At 43.1% G+C, this 18345-nt stretch overlaps 1 protein-coding gene across 1 annotated transcript in view; it reads right to left on the bottom strand.

The window, feature by feature from the left end:
* Nucleotides 1–14482: 14482 nt before the first annotated feature.
* The window catches only part of YME1L1 (YME1 like 1 ATPase), a 169584-nt gene continuing 165721 nt past the window's right edge, over nt 14483–18345 (bottom strand). Inside the window, exon 19 of the mRNA XM_033931421.1 lies at nt 14483–14782. Within this exon, the coding sequence (XP_033787312.1) occupies nt 14639–14782 (144 nt within the window). The 3' untranslated portion in view covers nt 14483–14638. The remainder of the gene's footprint in view (nt 14783–18345) is intronic.

Raw genomic sequence — 18345 nt, 5'->3', positions numbered from 1 at the left:
ATTTTCTACCAAATTTGTCCATCGTTCTCCCCTCTCGGCCCGGCGGTACAGAGGCGTAGACCTGGGAGGGATGAGAGCGTTTAAGAGAGGACTCGACCAGTAGGGATTGGTGGGAGAGTTGAGGGCCCTCAAACCCTTTATGGTGCACGATGCGGTATCGAGCATCGAGTTTGCTGGGAATCGCCGGTATGGAGTACGGTGTTTCGAAACACTGCATGAAGGTCTGATCCAGCAATTTATGCAGGGGGAGCCGAAGCGACTCCGTTGGAGGGTTAGGTAAATGCATGGTGTCCAGGTACTCTTTGGAGTATCGGGAGCCCGTGTCAAGGGTCACCTCCAGATCATCCGCCATTTGTCGGAGGAATGAAGAGAAAGACAATTGATCCGCCAGCGTCGGTCTGTGGGACGGGATGGAGGAGGAAGAGGCCTCCGGGTCCATGGACATCGGGGAGTGGCAAGGAGAATCGGGTACGGGTGTCTCCTCGTACTCCGGTCCCTCCGGAGGGGACACCTCTGATGAGGAGTATCCCATACGTTGCAGTTTTTTCTGCGGTGACACCTCCGAATGGCGTGAAGAGTGCCAGGATGAGTGTCTTGATCGGTGCCCGTCTCAGTGGCGGGACGGGGATCGGGATCGTCTGTGCATCGCATGGTCTCCCGAGGCCCCCAAGTGGTGGATAGGGCTGGAAGCGGTGGATCGCAACTGGGGTTGCGATGCGGATTCTTGCGATGCTACCCAAGTCTGGTAAGGAGTACGGAAGAACTCTTCCTGACTATGCCCAGGGCTTTGAGTATCGATCGGAGGTCTGGTCCCATGTTGGCGCGGAGGCGTAATGGGCTCTAATGGCGGCATATCGGTAAGCGAGGCTTGCCGCATGGGCATCGCCGCCTTCCCCCGTTCGTCCTCGTCGGTTTTCGAGGTTGAACGGCGTGGAGGAGGGGGAGGGGGCGGACCGCCCCTTTGGATCGGTACCGGGAGGTCACCCTGTATGGCAGCGATGAGCCCGGGTCCGATGGTCTGCATGAGCTCAACGAATTGAGCTTCCAGCATGGACCGTAGCGAAGCCGATAAGGAGGGATCCGCACCGAAAGGGGGTCCTCCTGCACGGTCATCGCGCTCCTTCGAGGTCGAGTGCTTCTGCTTAGTAGCTTTCGGCACTTTGATGACCACTGGTGGCACTGTGGAAGGAAGAGGTACCTGAACCGAGGAGACCGGGGCAGGCACCGACGTCGAGCTCGTGGATGGTGTCAGGATGAACGATGCCGGTTTCACCACACTCGATGCAGGAGGGGTCGATATTGGTTTCGCCCGAACCGGGGAGGTATCAGATGAAGTGGAGGCTGAGGGATCCTTAGCTGCGTCCATCTTGAACATCGATTCCCACAATAGGCAACGCCGTTTGAATGAGCGTGCCGTAAGGGTAGAGCAAGGCCTGCACGATTTCGGAATGTGGTCAGGGCCCAAACACTGCAAACAGCGCCGGTGAGGGTCCGTGAGTGAAATCGCGCGTTGGCACTTGCTGCACTTTTTAAACCCGGTGATTGGCCGGGACATAGGCCAAAAAATCTCCGCCGCGAGGTCGAAGCCAGTGGGCCTGAGCCACGTGGCCAGCCCGTTCGACCCGCCGGAGGAAATAATCTTCTTTTTTTTTTTTTTTTTTACTGAAAAAGAAAAGTACTGTTAACTGTAATTAAAGGAAAGCGAAAACGCGGACAAGGAAGGCAAATTTAACTGAATTCAGCTAGCGCATGATGAAGTTGAACTTCTCAGCTCCGCGGAAAGAAAAGAACTGAGGAGACACGCCCGGATCTCCGGGCGGGAAGGCACCGGCGCATGCGCGGTGCGGGCATCTAGAAACTTTTAAGTTTCTACAAGCAACACGTGCTTGTGAGACGTCCGTACCGGGGCTCTGTCTGATGACATCACCCACTAGTGAGAATACCTGCCTGCTTGTCCTGGGATAAAAAAAGGTATTCTTGATTATATGATTTAAAAATCAATAAATATATTTAAACATAAATATGCTAAATAGCACTAGCCCCAGTACAGATCCCTGGGGTACTCCACTATTTACCTTTCTCCATTGAGAAAAAAGGCCATTTAACCCTACCCTTTGTTTTCTGTCTAATAACCACTTCCTAATCCACAACAAAACACTGCCTCCCATCCTATGACTCTCTAATTTTCTCAGGAGCCTTTCATGAGGAATTTGTTGAAAGCTTTCTGAAAATCTAGATACACTAAGTCAACCAGCTCACCTTCATCACAGGATAGTAAATTTCCTAGAATCCAATGGGTTACAAGATCTGAGGCAACATGGCTTTACTAAAGGTAAATTGTGCCAAAGAAATTTAATTGAATTCTTTGACTGGGTGACCAGAGAATTGGATCAAGGTTATGAATTAGATGTAATTTGCTTAAATGTCAGCAAAGCCTTTGACATGGTTCCTCATAGAAGGCTCTTGAATAAACTTGATGGGCAGAATTTAGGACCCACAGTGGTGAATTGAATTAGAAACTGGTTGACAGACAGAAGCCAGAGGGTGGTGGTTAATGGAATTTGCTTGGAGGAAAGAAATATGAGTAATGGTGTGCCACAAGGATTGGTGTTGGGGCCGATTCTGTTCAATATATTGCTGAAGGGTTAAAACTCATGCGGATTATGAAAAATTGCAGGCAGACTAAGAAATTGGAAGACAGGGCATCAAAGTGGCAGATGAAATTTGATGTGGACAAATGCAAAGTGATGCACATTGGGAAGAATAACCCAAATCACAGTTAGCAGATGCTAGTGTTTACCTTGGGGGTTAGTGCCCTAGAAAAGGATCTGGGTGTCATCGTAGATAGTACAAACAGGATGCTAGGAATTATTAAAAAAAGAGATGGTTAACAAGACTAAGAATGTTATAATACCCCTGTATCGCTCCATGGTGCACCATCATCTGGAGTATTGCATTCAATTCTGGTCTCCTTATCTCAAGAAAGATATAGTGGCACTAGAAAAGGTTCAAAGAGTGACCAAGATGATATGAGGAAAGACTAAAAGGTTAGGGTTCATCAACTTGGAAAAGAGATGGCTGAGGGGAGATATGATTGAAGTCTACAAAATCCTGAGTGGAGTAGAACGGGTACAAGTAGATTGATTTTTCATTCTGTCAAATATTACAAAGACTAGGGGACACTCAAAGTTACAGGGAAATATTTTTAAAACCTAAAGAAGGAAAATTTTTTTCACTCAGAGAATAGTTAAGCTCTGGAATGCATTGCCAGAGGTTGTGGTAAGAGTGGATAGCATAGCTGATTTTAAGAAAGGTTTGGACAATTTCCTGGAGAAAAAGTCTATAGTCTGTTATTGAGAAAGCCATAGGTGAAGCCACTGCTTGCCCTGGATCAATAGCATGGTATGTTGCTACTCTTTGGATTTTGACCAAGTACTAGGGACCTGGATTGGCCACCATGAGAACAAGCTACTGAGTGTAATGGACCATTGGTCTGACCAAGGCTTTTTGCAGATGATACCAAGATTTGTAACAGAGTGGACTCCCTAGAGGGAGTGGAAAACATGAAAAAGGATCTGCAAAAGTTAGAATGATCTAATGTTCGGCAACTAAAATTCAATGTGAAGAAGTGCAGAATGATGCACTTGGGATGTCGAAATCCAAGGGATCCCTATGTTCTGAAAGGTGAGAGGCTGATATGTATGGATGGGGAGAGGGACCATGGGGTAATAGTGTCTGAGAATCTGAAGGTAATGAAACAGTGTGACAAGGCGGTGGCTGTAGCCAGAAGGATGTTGGGCTATACTGGGCTGTATAGAAAGAAGCATTACCAGCAGAAGCCCCTTGCTGCCCCTTGTACAGGTCATTGGTGAGGCCCCACCTGGGTACTGGGTTTAGTTTTGGAAGCCATAACTGGCTAAGGATGTAAATAAAATGAAGCAGACCAGAAAAAAAGCGACAAAAATGGTATGGGGCTTGCGCCAAAAGATGTACAAGAGATTGGAAGACCTGAATATGTATACTCTAGAGGAGAGGAAGGATAGGGAGATACAGACATTTAAATACTTGAAAGGTATTAATATAGAAACAAATCTTTTCCAAAGTAAGGAACATGGAAAAACTAGAGGGCAAGAATGGAGGTTGCAGAGTGATAAGACTTAGGAGTAATGTTAGAAAATTCTTTTTCATGGAGAGAATGGTAGATGCCTGGAATGCCCTCCTGAGATCAAAGCAGGGCCAACCCCCAGCACCACACAATGGCTCAGAATGCTGCCAGGGCCAGCGCCCACTTGACCTAATCCAAGGGCTGTCTGCTGAGGTAGTCTGCCTGAACAATGTTGACTCTTGCCACATACACTGCTGAGAGCACCAGGAGGTAGCTTTTCACCCACAGAAAGAGAAGGCAGGCCTCCTGAGCCAGAGCGCTGCTCCTGGCACCTCCCTGGCAATTGACATACGCTGCTGCCGTTGCAATGTCAGAGAAGACTGACCGATTGGCCCTCCAGAGTCTTCTGCAAGTGCACTAGAGCCAGCCAAATGACTCTGAGCTCCAACCGGTTGGTCAACCATTTCCACTGAGAGAGTGTCCAATACCCCTGGAATGGGACACCGAATGCAGAGGGCTCCCCAGCCCTGAAGGCTAGCATCTGTCATCACCATGTCCCAAGAGGCAATCCATAGTGGTACACACTTGCGTAGCGATTTTGAGAGAAGCCACCAATCATGCTGGCCCAAGCCTCCAGAGTCTAGGGAAGACTGGTCTGTATCATATCCCTGTGTGGAACCCAGCAAGAGAGTAAGACATGATGGAAAGGAGGCATGTGCGCTCTCGCCCAAGGAACCACATCCATCGTGGGCAGCTACAGATCCCAGGACCTGAAGTTAGTCCCATGCTGAAGGAGCAGGTAGAGCCAGAAGGGAAGAAATCTGGGAATGCAGTTTCTATCTGCGTGCTCCTGAAAGACAGACGTGGCCCGCAGCAATGTAGAAGAAAACACCCAGATATTCCAAAGACCTCGTGGGTGAGAGACTGCCCTTTCTGTAATTCACAATTCAACCAAGGTCCTCTAGCACCTGGATCCATGTGTCGACCCTCAGCCAATGAGGGAGCTGTCATTAGCCAGTCATTCAAGAAAGGATGTACTTGCAGATCCGTCTTACTTAAGCCACTATGACCATCATCACCTAGGTGAAGGTACAAGGAGCCGACACTAGTTCAAAGGACAGAGCCAAAAACTGGTAATGGTTGTGCAAACTGTGAAACCACAAGTATTTGTGGTGGGCTGGAAAGATCAGAATGTGCAAGCATGCCCTCATGAATCCAGAGAGGCAAGGAACTCTCCCAGGGCCACTGCTGCTATGACAGATACCATTGTTTCCATGTGAAAGTGCAGAATCTTGAGCTTCATGTATGTGCTGCAGCTCCAGAATAGGCCTCCAATCGTCTGAGTAATTCATTGGCATGATAAAGTATATGGAGTATCTGCTGGAGTCCAAAAGGTTGAGCGGCACCCGCTCTAGAGCTTGAACATCCAGCAAGCGCTGTACAGTGGCCTGCACTTGGAGCGCCTTGTCCAGTGCCCTGCGGGAGAGTCCATGAACCAATTGATCAGAGGCTGGGCGAATTCCAATTGAATCCCGACCGAATAAAGTTCAGAACCCACTGGTTGGACAAAATACATAACCAAGCTGGCAGGAATGCTGACAGCCTGCCCCCTGTCTGTAGAGGGGGGGGGGGTCATTGTGCCGTCTTGGCAGAGGGCACAAAATGGGAGCCAGCTGGCTGGGTACATCTGTAGCTGGAGTACCTCTGCCGGGAGCTCTGGACTGAGACATGACATTTGAATATGAGTTGTAATGCCCGAAGCCATGAAAATTAGAGGGACCAGAAACCCTAGAGGGTCTGGAATTGTTATCAGGCAGGGTGTTAGGGAGACTGACCATCACAGAATCCATGAGGTCGACCAGGCCCGCCAAACAACCACCATGAAAGGGAAGTCTTGCCAAAGTACCCTTGGAAGTCGAATCACCAGCCACTTGTCTAATCCAGAGCATTCTGCAGGCAGAAATGGAGAACGCCAAAACCCCCATACGGTAATATAACGCATCAGTCACATAATCCGATCCAGCTAAAAGAAGCTGAGGAGAATCTACAGTCTCACTCTCCAAGGTGCGCAGGTGAGACAGACAGGCGCGTGTGACAAAAGATACCGCCAAAGAAGCCTTAAAGCCCAAAGCAGCTGCATCAAAAAGCCTCTGGAGGACAATGTCCATAGGGCGGTCCTGCATATCTGTAAGCAGCACATCACATCACTTTCCCTGGGAAGAGAGGTGCAGTTATGCACCCGCATAACCAAAGAACCCACTTTAGGCTGATCCAGAGCCTGCGGCCATTCCAGTACCAGAGGGTACAAGCGAGACATGGATCTTGCTAATATAAAAGAAAAGAAGAAAAAATTTAAATTGAATCAGGTTGGGCAGACTGGATGGACCATTCGGGTCTTTATCTGCCGTCATCTACTATGTTACTATGTAAAAGCACATTCCAGATAGTAACATTAAAATGCTCATATCAGAGTGCCAGGGAAAGGTGGAAGACTGTGAGTGCACATCACAAAGCTAGGAAGAAGAAAAAGACGGAGCCGGTGGAGTGACCAAATGCAATTCTTGCAAAGACTCAGAAATAAGATCCGCAAAGTCAGACTGAAATAAGCGTAGAACTGTGGGATCATCCCCAGGTCCTAGAGCCCCTGAAGGATCTGAAGATCCAGAATACAGTCCCTGGTCCTCCATCCTTGGAAGCACTGCACCGGTAAATAAGGGGTCAGCACATTGGTCCTCAGCATAAGAATCAGGCAGACCAGGAACAGCGGCTGAGACAAGGACATATCCATAGAAGCAATGCCACTGAGACACAAAGCTGAGGCAGAGTTGGACTATACAGAATGCCTACCTTGCAATGCATTCCACAAGTGTTTCAGAAACCCTGATAAGTCTCCAGCTCCTGGGGCTCATAGTCACCCTCCAATGACTTAACCATGCATTTCATAGGCCAAAAATAAAGAAAGCAACCCCACTGGGCTTGCCGAGCATTTTGTCTCCTGCTTGACCAGGGGAGAGGCTAAGCTTTGCATTGCCACCCCTCCCAGTTATGCTATGCAGTAGATGGTGCAATAACACTCCTGAAGCACCAAATTTGTGCAATCCTGGGAAGAATTCACATTAGGAGGACTGCATTCCAACAAGAGTTGAGGCGATAATTACAGTTTTGGAGAAGCAGGAAGCTTTTGAGAAAAAAAAAAAAGACCGCTAAAACTCCAAGATGGCTGCCGCTATGAAAGTTGCTCCACAATCACAATTTTTTTCACACTTACATTTTTCAGGTGGGGAAGCACAGGGGGATACACAGAAACCTTGAAAATCCTACTTTTCAGACTCCCCTGATTCACCTCACAGGCTGTGACAGCCTTTACTCACTGTGCCCAGTTTGTGGAACTGTGCTGCAGCCTGCCTCAGTTCTCTTACAGTAGCTGGATCAGAGAATCATTGCCTCATGCTGGGAATGCCTCTACAACCCTGATCTTCGGGCTGCCAAACAGACCCTATGCCTGACTTAACTTCCACCCCTGTGGACAGATGGGACGGATACCGGGACAGGCAGAGAAGACGCAGCTGACACCCTGCTAGACATCACCGAGCCTCCTAAGGGCGCCTAACAATCTACACTTGACCCCTGCTTAACTGCAGGTGAGATATATTCAGGGATGGCCCTTAGGTCCAAAGAAAACTAGAGGCTGGCTAACAGGTACCCACTGGAATTGGTAGTCAGCTACAGACTGAAGTCTGTGTGTTCTCAATGCAGGCAAAGCTGAAGAAATGCTCCGAGCGCAAGAATTCCCAATAAAAGGACTAAAAACACTGAATAAAATAATAAAGAGGAGAGAGTAGAATAAACACACTTCTGCTGGCACGCATGCAGAAGGAAAAATCTGTAGGTGGAGCTAACGAGCTCAGTGAAGTACAGAAGAGGCACAGAGAAAAAAATTGAAACAGGATTCCTTCTGTAGATGGCATGCGACCATGGGGACACAACCCACTTGTCTAGAATGTCTCACCTATTGTACTGGAACAGACCATTTCTATTTATCAAATGGAAGAGATTATTCCTCTCCTGCCTCTTGATTGGTTGACCAAACTTTGAAGAAATATATCAGAGTTAAATAAAAAGGTCAGCGATGAAAATGATTTTTTAAAACAGTTTTTAAAAATATAGTTACAAACTTGGCAGATAAAACATTTATGAAAGAATGCAACATTACCAAGAGTATGAGTGGTGTGTGGTTAAAGAACAATTAAATGTAGAACAATAAAGACAGATAAAGAACATATTGGCCTATCTATGCCATGTACCATCGCTTCCTTTCTCCTTCTTGAATCCAGATTCAATTTTTGTATCCACTACCTCCACCGAGAGGCTGTTCTATGAATTCAGCACTTTTTCTGTGAAGAATAATTTCCTCAGGTTACTTCTAAGTCTGCTCCCTTTCACCTTCATCCCATGGGGGCCTTTCTCCAGAGCTTCCTTTCATGTATGCCATGGAGGTATTTAAACATATTTATCATATCTCCCTTCTCCCACTTTTCTTCCAAAGGATGGATTATATTGAAGGGGTGGGGCATAATACTAAAAAGTGTTTTGTTCTACGATATTATTACATCATGATGTTGCAGACATGATTGTATTCTTTTGTGTATTTTCTTTCCTTGTGTGGTGTTTTTCTTGTCAATAAGGATTTTTAAAATAGTTATTTCTTCTTTCTGCACTTTAGGCAAAAGTTATATCTGACATACTGTGTACTATGCCACATACAAGATATTTTCTAAAGTGTGTGAACTTATGATCTCGGTATGTTTTTAAATCACTAAAAATAACATACAACTTTGCCTTACTGTTTAGATTTATTTACATTTTTAAATAGGTTTTATACAACTCAAATTTACAGAAGTTGGAATATAAGTATGTTGCAGCCATATACAATGAATAAAAGAAAAGAAATGCACATAATACAGTATACTAAAACTGCTATTCAATGGCAAGACTCTAGGATCCCCTTACATGTCAATTACTACACAGACATTTGCTGAATGTTTGTTCCTTTTTGTAAAATTCACTCAGGTCTCTAAAGACTGGTCTGTAGGCTTGTCAGATTGTTGCTTATATCAGCTTCACCTTCAATCATGGTACCAAGGAATATTTGCTAATATGATCAGTTTCTCAAATTTTATGCATATTCAATTTTCCCATGTTGAATAATAAAGAACCCAAGATAATTCTGAACTTTTTAAATGGGTATGCTGCTTACTAATACATTCACATGCCATTAGGAAGAAATATAACAATAAAATGAAGTCGTCATTATAATACACTATATTTATCAGGCAACATAGAGTTATAAAAATAAACTAAGTAACCATCATACCAAAAAAGCAGGTGTTAGCAACAAAAAACACAAAAAAAATCTTAATCATAAAAATTTGCTTCTAATTTAAATTTGTGGAATTATTCTAATATTTTAATTAGGGCTGCACATTTAATACGTTTTAATGCAATTAATGTATTCTAATTTTTAACGTGCGCTAATACTTTTAACACTTTAATCACATCAAGCTACTCTCCATTTCTTCCTCTCCTACCGCTGCCCTAGGCTCTCTTTTAGCTTCCGCCCTGCTGATGCCGCTTTCTCTCTTACCAGAGGGATGATTTGTAGGCTTCAGGAAACAATAGGCTGCTGAAGTGGAGGTATCTCATTCCCTTCCCCCTGGAAGCCCACTGATCTTGCCGGCAAATAGGCTGCTCTGCTCTAGCCAGGATCCACCCTCTCTAGTATCCTGCCTCCTCTGATGATCTCTGGCTAGAGTGGAGCAGACTATATACAAGCAAGATCAGAGGGCAACCAAGGGGAGGGGGATGAGATACCAGGGAATGTGGGCAGTAAGACAAAAAAGGCTGCTGAAGCAGAGGTTAGAAAGCGAGCGAGTGTATGTGTGTGTTTTTTTTTGGGGGGCGGGGCTGGGGTTAAAGCTGCAGGAGCACCCAGAGAGAAATTTACCAGTTTGCTGAGAGGAGGAGGCAGGGGGGGCAACCACAGCACCTAGAAAAATATGTTGGTCAGGAGGAATGAGAAGACGACTCAAGTCAAAGTATGGTGCTTATGGAGAGAAGGGAAGTAGCATAGCGAATGAGGGTGGTGTCCAGGGCGGTGGTGCCTGGCATTGCCATGCCATGTGCTTCTCCCCCGACACTTGGGTGCCCCTCCCCCCATGTACCTCTTGAAATGTTTTCCAGCGCGAGTAGCATCTTCCACCTGCTGCTCGAGCCGGCCTCAGCTCCCTTCTGATGTCACATTCTGGTCCCATGAAGGGAAGAGATAGAAACTAGATAGATATGAGGAGGAAGAAATAATGGAAGGAAAGTTGAATGTGAAAAATGTATATAGGGCAAGAATTGAAGAAGAGAGGAGGAAAGAAAAATTGTGAGTTGAGAGGATGCCCTGAAACAGAGTTCAGACCAGAGACAGAGGAGCAGAACCAGAGACAGGGAACATGATTAGAAAATAAATCAAAGGTAAGAAAAATGATGTTATTTTCAATTTAGTAACAGAAATATGTGAGTTTTGAGAATGCATCTGCTGTCTATATTTTGCACGGTACAGGTGGAAATGTGAAGGGTACAATTTATATGATTAATCATGTGATTAAAAATTTTAATCACAATTAATTATGAAATTAAAATGTTTTAATATATGTAATGATTAAGGCTTTCCTCTCTCTGAAGAATAACCTTTATGAGCCAGGCTTGGGTCTTAAGTGCAATAAATATTCAGTATTTAAACACTTTATTTGAATAAATATTCAGTATTTAAACACTTTGTAGACAAATGGGTCCTCTTACAAAACTGCTGCTGAGCAGCTCACGCTAAATGTCGAGTTACCTGTTCTATTCCTATGGCATCTCAGCAATTAGTGTGCACTGCTTGGCATCGCAGCTTTGTAAGAGAAGCTTTGCTAAGTTCCACTGAGTCAAAACTGGTCCATTACTTCACAAAAAAACACTCTCTTCAGCAGCATCACACATGGTTCCACCCATGAAAGTATTCTGTCAGAAATATCAGTAATAAATATTCAAAGTGGCATAATGTGGCTTACAAACCATGCTACCTGCACAACTATGGAAGTTATTTAAACTTCTTATGCACTGAAAAAGGTGCAAAAAGAGAAATTGGATATTATAAAACTTATTTCATTAATGAAGGAAAAGTTTTTATTAGCAATACATTTCAGGAACCTAAGGGACAAATATGTTCCCTTTATTGCAAGTTTTTTTTCTATCTGAAGCAAAGGCACATAAAAAAGATGAAAGAAATGAAAGTGACCTTGAAAAATCAAGAGAAATAGTCAAAAGTTTCAGAAAATATGATTCATTGACAAAGTATTGAGACATAAATTCAGAATGAAAAAAATCCACTGGTAACATATTAACAGGAAAAAACCTGGATACTGTCAGACAAGCAAGCAAATGTAAGATCATTTGTGTAAGCAGAAGTTATCGTTTGCAAGGTAAAAAGGTGATTATTCTCATGTATAGGCAATTTTTTTCTTGAGATCATATATTTGTAAGGAAGTAGAGAAGAAAGCTGTTCAGAAAAGGATAATAAAAATCCTCAAAATAGGAGTCAAAAACTCAGGATTTATTCACTGGAAAGAGAAGTGATGGGGGATTTAACAAGTTCAAGCATACGAGGTCTGACAATTAAGTTTGCAAACTTATCCTAGAAAAAGTGCTATATACCTCGTTGCTGAATATCACTACAGTCACTTTCGAAGTACTCCCCTTGGGAAGCTATGCACCGACATCAGCGCCTAGTCAATCCTTCAAAGCAATTTTGGAACTCTTCCTGGAATGCCCATCAGAGCTGTGGTCATATTACCACTGATCTCCTGAAATGTCATCAAAATTTCTTCTTTTCAATATTTCCTGTATCTTTGGGAAAAGGAAAAAGTCATTGGGGGCCACATCAGGTGAGCAGGGAGGGTGTTCCAAAACAGTTATTTGTTTTCTGGCTAAACACTCCCTCACAGACAGTGTTGTGTGAGCTGATTAACGGTCCAGTTTGGTACAAATTCATAATGATATCAAAAAAGGTTAGCAACATTGTTTTGACTCTTGATTTGGACTGGCAGAACTCTTTTGGTTGTGGAGAATTGGCTGACTTCCACCGTGAATTTTAATGCTTTGTTTCAGGGTCATATTGGTACACCCATGTTTCATCACCAGTGGTAACACAGCCCAAAACATCGTCTTGCTTCTCCAAAAGGTCTTGGCAAACTTCGACTGTCCTTTACTTTTTGTTCATCGGTGAGCTCCTTTGGGACCATTTTTGCACACACCTTTCTCATGCCAAGATTTTCAGTTAAGATTTTTCAGTTTCTCTATCATTGTTTACTTGGTCTGTTATGCTTCTCATAGTCAGCCGATGATTTTGACGCACAATTTGATGAAATTTTGCTATGTTTTCGTCAGTTCTGCTTGTTATTGGCCGCCCTGACCTTTCTTCTTCTTCATCATCAGTGATACTTTCTCTCCCCTCAGAAAAAAGTTTAATCCATTTGTACACTGCCGTTTTCTTCATGGTTTTATCCCTATAAACATGGACTAACATGTCCCTGATTTCACTTCCACTCTTGCAAAGTTTAACATAAAATTTTATGTTTGTTTGTTGCTCTAATTCAAGCTCCGACATTCTCGCATCAGCACACAAAAATACACAATAATGAATGCCACTCAGGAAGACATCGCAACACGTTGACACAAACACAGCTGTGAGACACTGATATACCAAGGTTATGAAACCTTACCGAGTTGTTTGTACAGTGCTGCCAACAAAAGTGCACATAGCAAGTTCTCAAACTTAATTGTCAGACCTCGAATGAGATGATTCAACTACAAGTGAAATTTTCCATATGAAAGGAAAATAAAGAAAAAATGGGTCATGAACTATAGTTTCAACAATAAAGAAATACAAGAAAATATTTCTTTAGTGACAGAGTACTAGATGCCTGGAATAGTCTACCAATAGAGACAATGGCAACCAAAACCACAAAAGAATATAAAAATACTTGGGAGGGACACAATGTAATGATAAAAGGAGATTAGAAGAGGGGAAGGAAGGTGAGAAAGAAAGTTAACAAGCAGAAATGAGGGAAGGATCTTAAGTATCTGATATTTTTGATGGTCAAAGAGGGAAGAATACAAGTTAATGGATAACCAAGAGGTAACCTGCATAAAGCATCCACAGTTATAATTTGTATATCACTAGAACCTTGTCCCTTCATCAACAAATTTGGGATGGATAGTTACTCTATTTTGACTAAAAGTCTTATTGATTTTGGTGGTTGTGTGGATTATCCTCTACATTGATATTCTGTTATCTTGCTTTATAACCTTTTAAATAATCCCAATCTATGTGCAAATCTTTCTGATGAGATATGGAAGTTGGTGTGGGTGTTGGATTAAGTTTGGGTACAGTCATATCATACTAGCTTTTGGTTCAACCAAAGAAATATCCTTTTATGGTTTTAAAAATCTGATGGCACAAGGAAGGCATGGTAAAAGCCCTAAAAGGCTACAAAGTGCCATCAGTAACCACAGTGCCTCAGGCTGGTAACATTTCTGATCCACCAATGACAATACCACCAACCACAATTATATAAACAAACTACAGCACATTTGTGCTTTTTTGCCAAGTGTTACATAGGCCTCCAACAAACTGGACTGAACCTTGATTTATTATTTAACAAAAAAACAAACAAACCGAAAAGCAACAAGTCACACAAAAACATATACATTGTGCAGTATTTCCCAATTATATATGGCTTGAACTAATATTCATACCTGTATCAATTAAAAATTGAATTACTATATTTGTAAAATTCTTTAAGTCTTTCCCTATGCCAAATGAACCAGCCATGTTAAGAGGGTTACATATGTCCTATTTGATGATAAGCAAATTTTGTAACATTCTTTGTTATGCTATAACTAATGTGAATGAGGCAATTTTTGGTATTCCCTCCACACCCCCCCCCCCCAAAAAAAAAAAAAAAATGCAGTTAGTAACTGTTTGGAAATTTTTTAAATAAATACTTAATTTAAAGATGAAACATTTCTAGAATGTCCATGGTCACTTGGTAGTCCTGAAAACCTGCCGTTTAAAAATATTTCTTAGTTTTCTATAGATCAATTACTTTGCTACTTGTTTTTTTAGTTCTTACATTAGGAATCCTAAAACTATTAATTTTTGACTCATGTAGGGTAGAGATTATTATTTGCCATGATTGCTTCTCAAATGCTGCACAATGAATAGTATGGGCAGTTTCCTTTAACTGCATTTTTCAACATATATATATATATAACTAGATAACAAAATGCATGTGAAAATGTTTTAATAACTTTAAGAAATGCCAAACATTTTACAAAAGGAAACACGTGATGGGAAAAAAACTATGTTGCATAAAGACACTATTAAATTGACAGCTTTACATTTTGTAAATTAAACTATTAGATCTCTTGCAAAGGAAGGTATCATCTGATTTCCAGCTTCTTCCCCTCCAGGACCATCTGGATTTCTTTGGCATCCAAAGTCTCATATGTCAGTAAGGCTTCCGCTAGGTTTTTATGCTCCCTTGCATGATTTCTCAAAATGGTCTTTGCACGTTCATAAGAATCCTAATGTGAAGATACACAAACATTATTATTTCTCATTTTTATTATTATTATTATTTCTCATTTCTCATTATGTCTCATTTTTATAAAGTTGAAATACCAGTCATCAGCATATCTTGATCTGGAATTGTGCATCTCAGCAACTATTATTATAACACATCCTCCCATGTGATATAATGTAAATAAAGTATATGTTGTTCAATGAACAGCCAAAAGCCTACTTCCATGAAGCAGTGGTTCTCAATGAATGCATCAGGACACACTGATATGTCACCAAAAATTTGACAGAGAACACATTTGTACTTTCATTAACAATCATGTCTGTAACAGATAGGGGAGAGTTGAGGAGCAGGAAGTTAGGTACTTGAAATCTCCATAGCTAGTTCCTACTTCTATCGTCAGCTACAAATGGAAATCTTAAAGGTCTCTGTCCCATCCTTCTACTCCACTCCAGCAGGCCCTTACCACTGTGATTGTATTTCCCTTGCATCTTTTGTCAATGACAATCAAATGATATACAGGGGGATTGCTTTCTTATTTCAGCTGCAGATTATAGTGTTCAGTGTGTCACTTACATGAATATTGTCTATCAAGTGACAACAAAAGAAAGGTTGAAAGACACTGTCATGAAGGCTATGGCAAAATATATCACTAGTTTGCTTCAGAAAATCATAACCTATAGCAGTAGTGCATAAAACTGGCACCCCACAACACCAGTGGTTAGAAAGGTCAGCTTTAAACTGATACCTTTTTATATTTAGAAAGCCTGTTTAACAAAGTATTCTACCTCTACTATTTATTATTTCTATAGCACTGAAAGGCGTATGCAGCGCTGTACATTTTAATATGCAATAGACAGTCCTTGCTCAGAGGAGCGTACAATCTAATTTAGACAGGACATTACAGGGTTGGGGAGATTATGGTAGAGGAAATGATACAGTGGGTATAGGTATCTGACAGCAGTGAGTGGGAGTTAAGAGTTGAAGGCAGTTTCAAAACAGTGGGCCATTAGCTTGGATTTGAACACTGCCAGGGATGGAGCATGACGTATTGATTCAGGCAGCCTGTTCCAGGCATACGGTGCCGCAAGAAAGAAGGGACGGAATTTGGAGTTGGCGGTGGAAGAGAAGGGTACAGATGAGCTTAGAAGTATTATAAGCGATAAAATCATATTTTAAATAAACCTGAAAAAATAAAAGGGGCTTTCCCGATGAGCAGAGATTACGGGGGAGGGGGGGAGCATAGGGGGATATGTGAGGAGTGATATTAGGGGGCTTCAGAGCAAGTGCACTTGTAAGTCAGGAAGAGGAGTTTAAACTGTATTCGGAAATAGATGGGGGAGCCAATGAAGTTGAGGAGAGGGGTAATGTGAGAATAGCGGCTCTCAAGGAATATGAGTCGTGCAGCAGAATTTTGAACGGATTGAAGAGGTGAGAGATGGGTGTACGGGAGGCCCGAAAGAAGTACGTTGCAGTAGTCTAAGTGCGAGGTGATGGGAGCGTGGACAAGGGTTTTGGTAGTGTGTTCAGAGAGGATGGATTTTGGTAATATTATTGAGGAGGAGGCGATAGGATTTGGCGGTTTGTTGGATCTGAGCACAGAAGGACAGAAAGGAGTCAAAGTCCACCCCAAGGTTGCAAGCTGATGAGACAAGAAGGAGGATAGTGTTATTCACAGAAATAGAGAATAGCGAGAGGGGGAAGGTTTTCTTTTTTTTGGTTTGAAAAGTTTTTATTAAGAAAGCAAACATACAAGTCAAAGGCATACACACAGTAACCAAAGAGTATGCATACAACATAATTCAGTGCCGAACAAAGCAGTGAAATAGAGACACTCAAAAAAGAAAAACAGGCAAGTGGGGTGGGCATGTGCCCCCCGCGAGGCATAATAAGCCAGGAAACTCCCCCTCAAGAAACAGGTCCCAACGCCCAAAGAGCACTACAAAACAAAAATAAAAATAAGAGAGGAATAAGGACTCCCAACTGTTGGTTTGCTCCCACATTTGTTATAAACCCCCCCCTAGACAAACACAAAAAAACAAAAGCTCCCACCCCTACCCCCCATCCCTACCCCCCTTCAGCAGCTGGGAAAAAAAAGAAAACAAAAGAACCATCATCACGCAGGATCAATTCCAGCGAGGGCAGATTCCCAAATACATCGATATAGTGGATGGGGTCCCCCTAAACCCCCACCAATACTGAGCAGCTCCCAATGAGCCAGTTTCCAACCCACCAACTCTGGGGGGGGGGGGGTTCCTCATCCATCCACATACGCAGCACACCCCGCTTAGCCAAAAGGAAAGCAATGTATACAAAGTGCCAGTGTTCAGCAGTCAAGCCCTGAGTCAGTATCTCCTCATCATGGCCCAGCACTAAAATCATGTAGGACCACTGAACAGACACCCCCAGGATCGTAGTAAGAAAACTCAATACCCCATTCCAATAGACACCCAAAACTGGGCATTCAATAATCATGTGCAATAAAGTCCCGGTCAAGCATTTGCACTTCACACAGTCAGCAGAATTCCAAAGGCCGGCTCAGGCTCCCTGTGGCCTAATGAAGTAAGTACGATGAAGCAGGGAGGTGGGTTTAGGCGGAAACATAAGGAGTTCAGTTTTAGCCATATTCAGTTTGAGATGGCGGTGAGACATCCAGGCGGCAATGTCGGACAGGCAGGCTAAAATTCGGGCCTGTAGAGATATCTGGCATGGAGAGGTAGATCTGGGAGTCGTCAGCATAGAGGTGATATTGAAAACCATGAGAGGAGATCAGTGTACCAAGAGAGCGAGTATATATGGAAAAGAGGAGAGGGCCCAGGACAGAGCCTTGGGTACGCCAATAGACAGCGGGATGGCGGCGGAGGAGGATTCACCATAACATACGCTGAAGGAATGACAAGAGATAGGAAGAGAACCAGGAGAGAGTGGAACCCTGAAATTCCAGCGAGGACAACGTGTTGAGAAGGAGGTGGTGATCAACAGTGTCAAAGGCAGCAGACAGATCGAAAAGAATGAGGAAAGAGTAGAGTCCATTGGATTTAGCCAGGAACAGGTCGTTAGAAACTTTAGCAAGGGCAGATTCTGTAGAGTGGAGAGGGCGAAAGCCTGATTGAAGCGGGTCAAGAATATTATGAGAAGGAAGTAAGTCCAGGCAACGGTGGTGAAGAGCACGTTCAAGTAGTTTGGATAAGAAGGGGAGGAGAGAGATAGGGCGGTAGTTAGAGGGGAAGTAGGATCTAGAGAGGGCTTTTTGAGGAGGGGTGTAACTACAGCATGTTTGAAGACATCAGGAACTGTAGCAGTGCTGAGCGAAAGGTTGAGGATGTGACAGATGGGAGGGATTACAGCAGGAGCGATGGATCTGAGTAGGCAGGTAGGAATCAGATCAGAGGAACAGGTGGGTTTGGAGGAGAGGTGGTGAGCTTTGTTGTGCTAGAACTCTCTTCAAGGTTTATTCTTATCCATTTCATATGGATTGTTGGCTTAATGAGTTTTATTGAAAGCCATCATACAGTTTCAAATTATTAATATTTTTGACAAATAACATTAATTATAATTTCTACCAGA

This window comes from Geotrypetes seraphini, chromosome 2 (genome assembly GCF_902459505.1).
Source record: "Geotrypetes seraphini chromosome 2, aGeoSer1.1, whole genome shotgun sequence".
Lineage (NCBI taxonomy): Eukaryota > Metazoa > Chordata > Amphibia > Gymnophiona > Dermophiidae > Geotrypetes > Geotrypetes seraphini.
The sequence above is the reverse complement of the archived record's forward strand: the minus strand, read 5'-3'. Positions and strand labels throughout refer to the sequence as shown.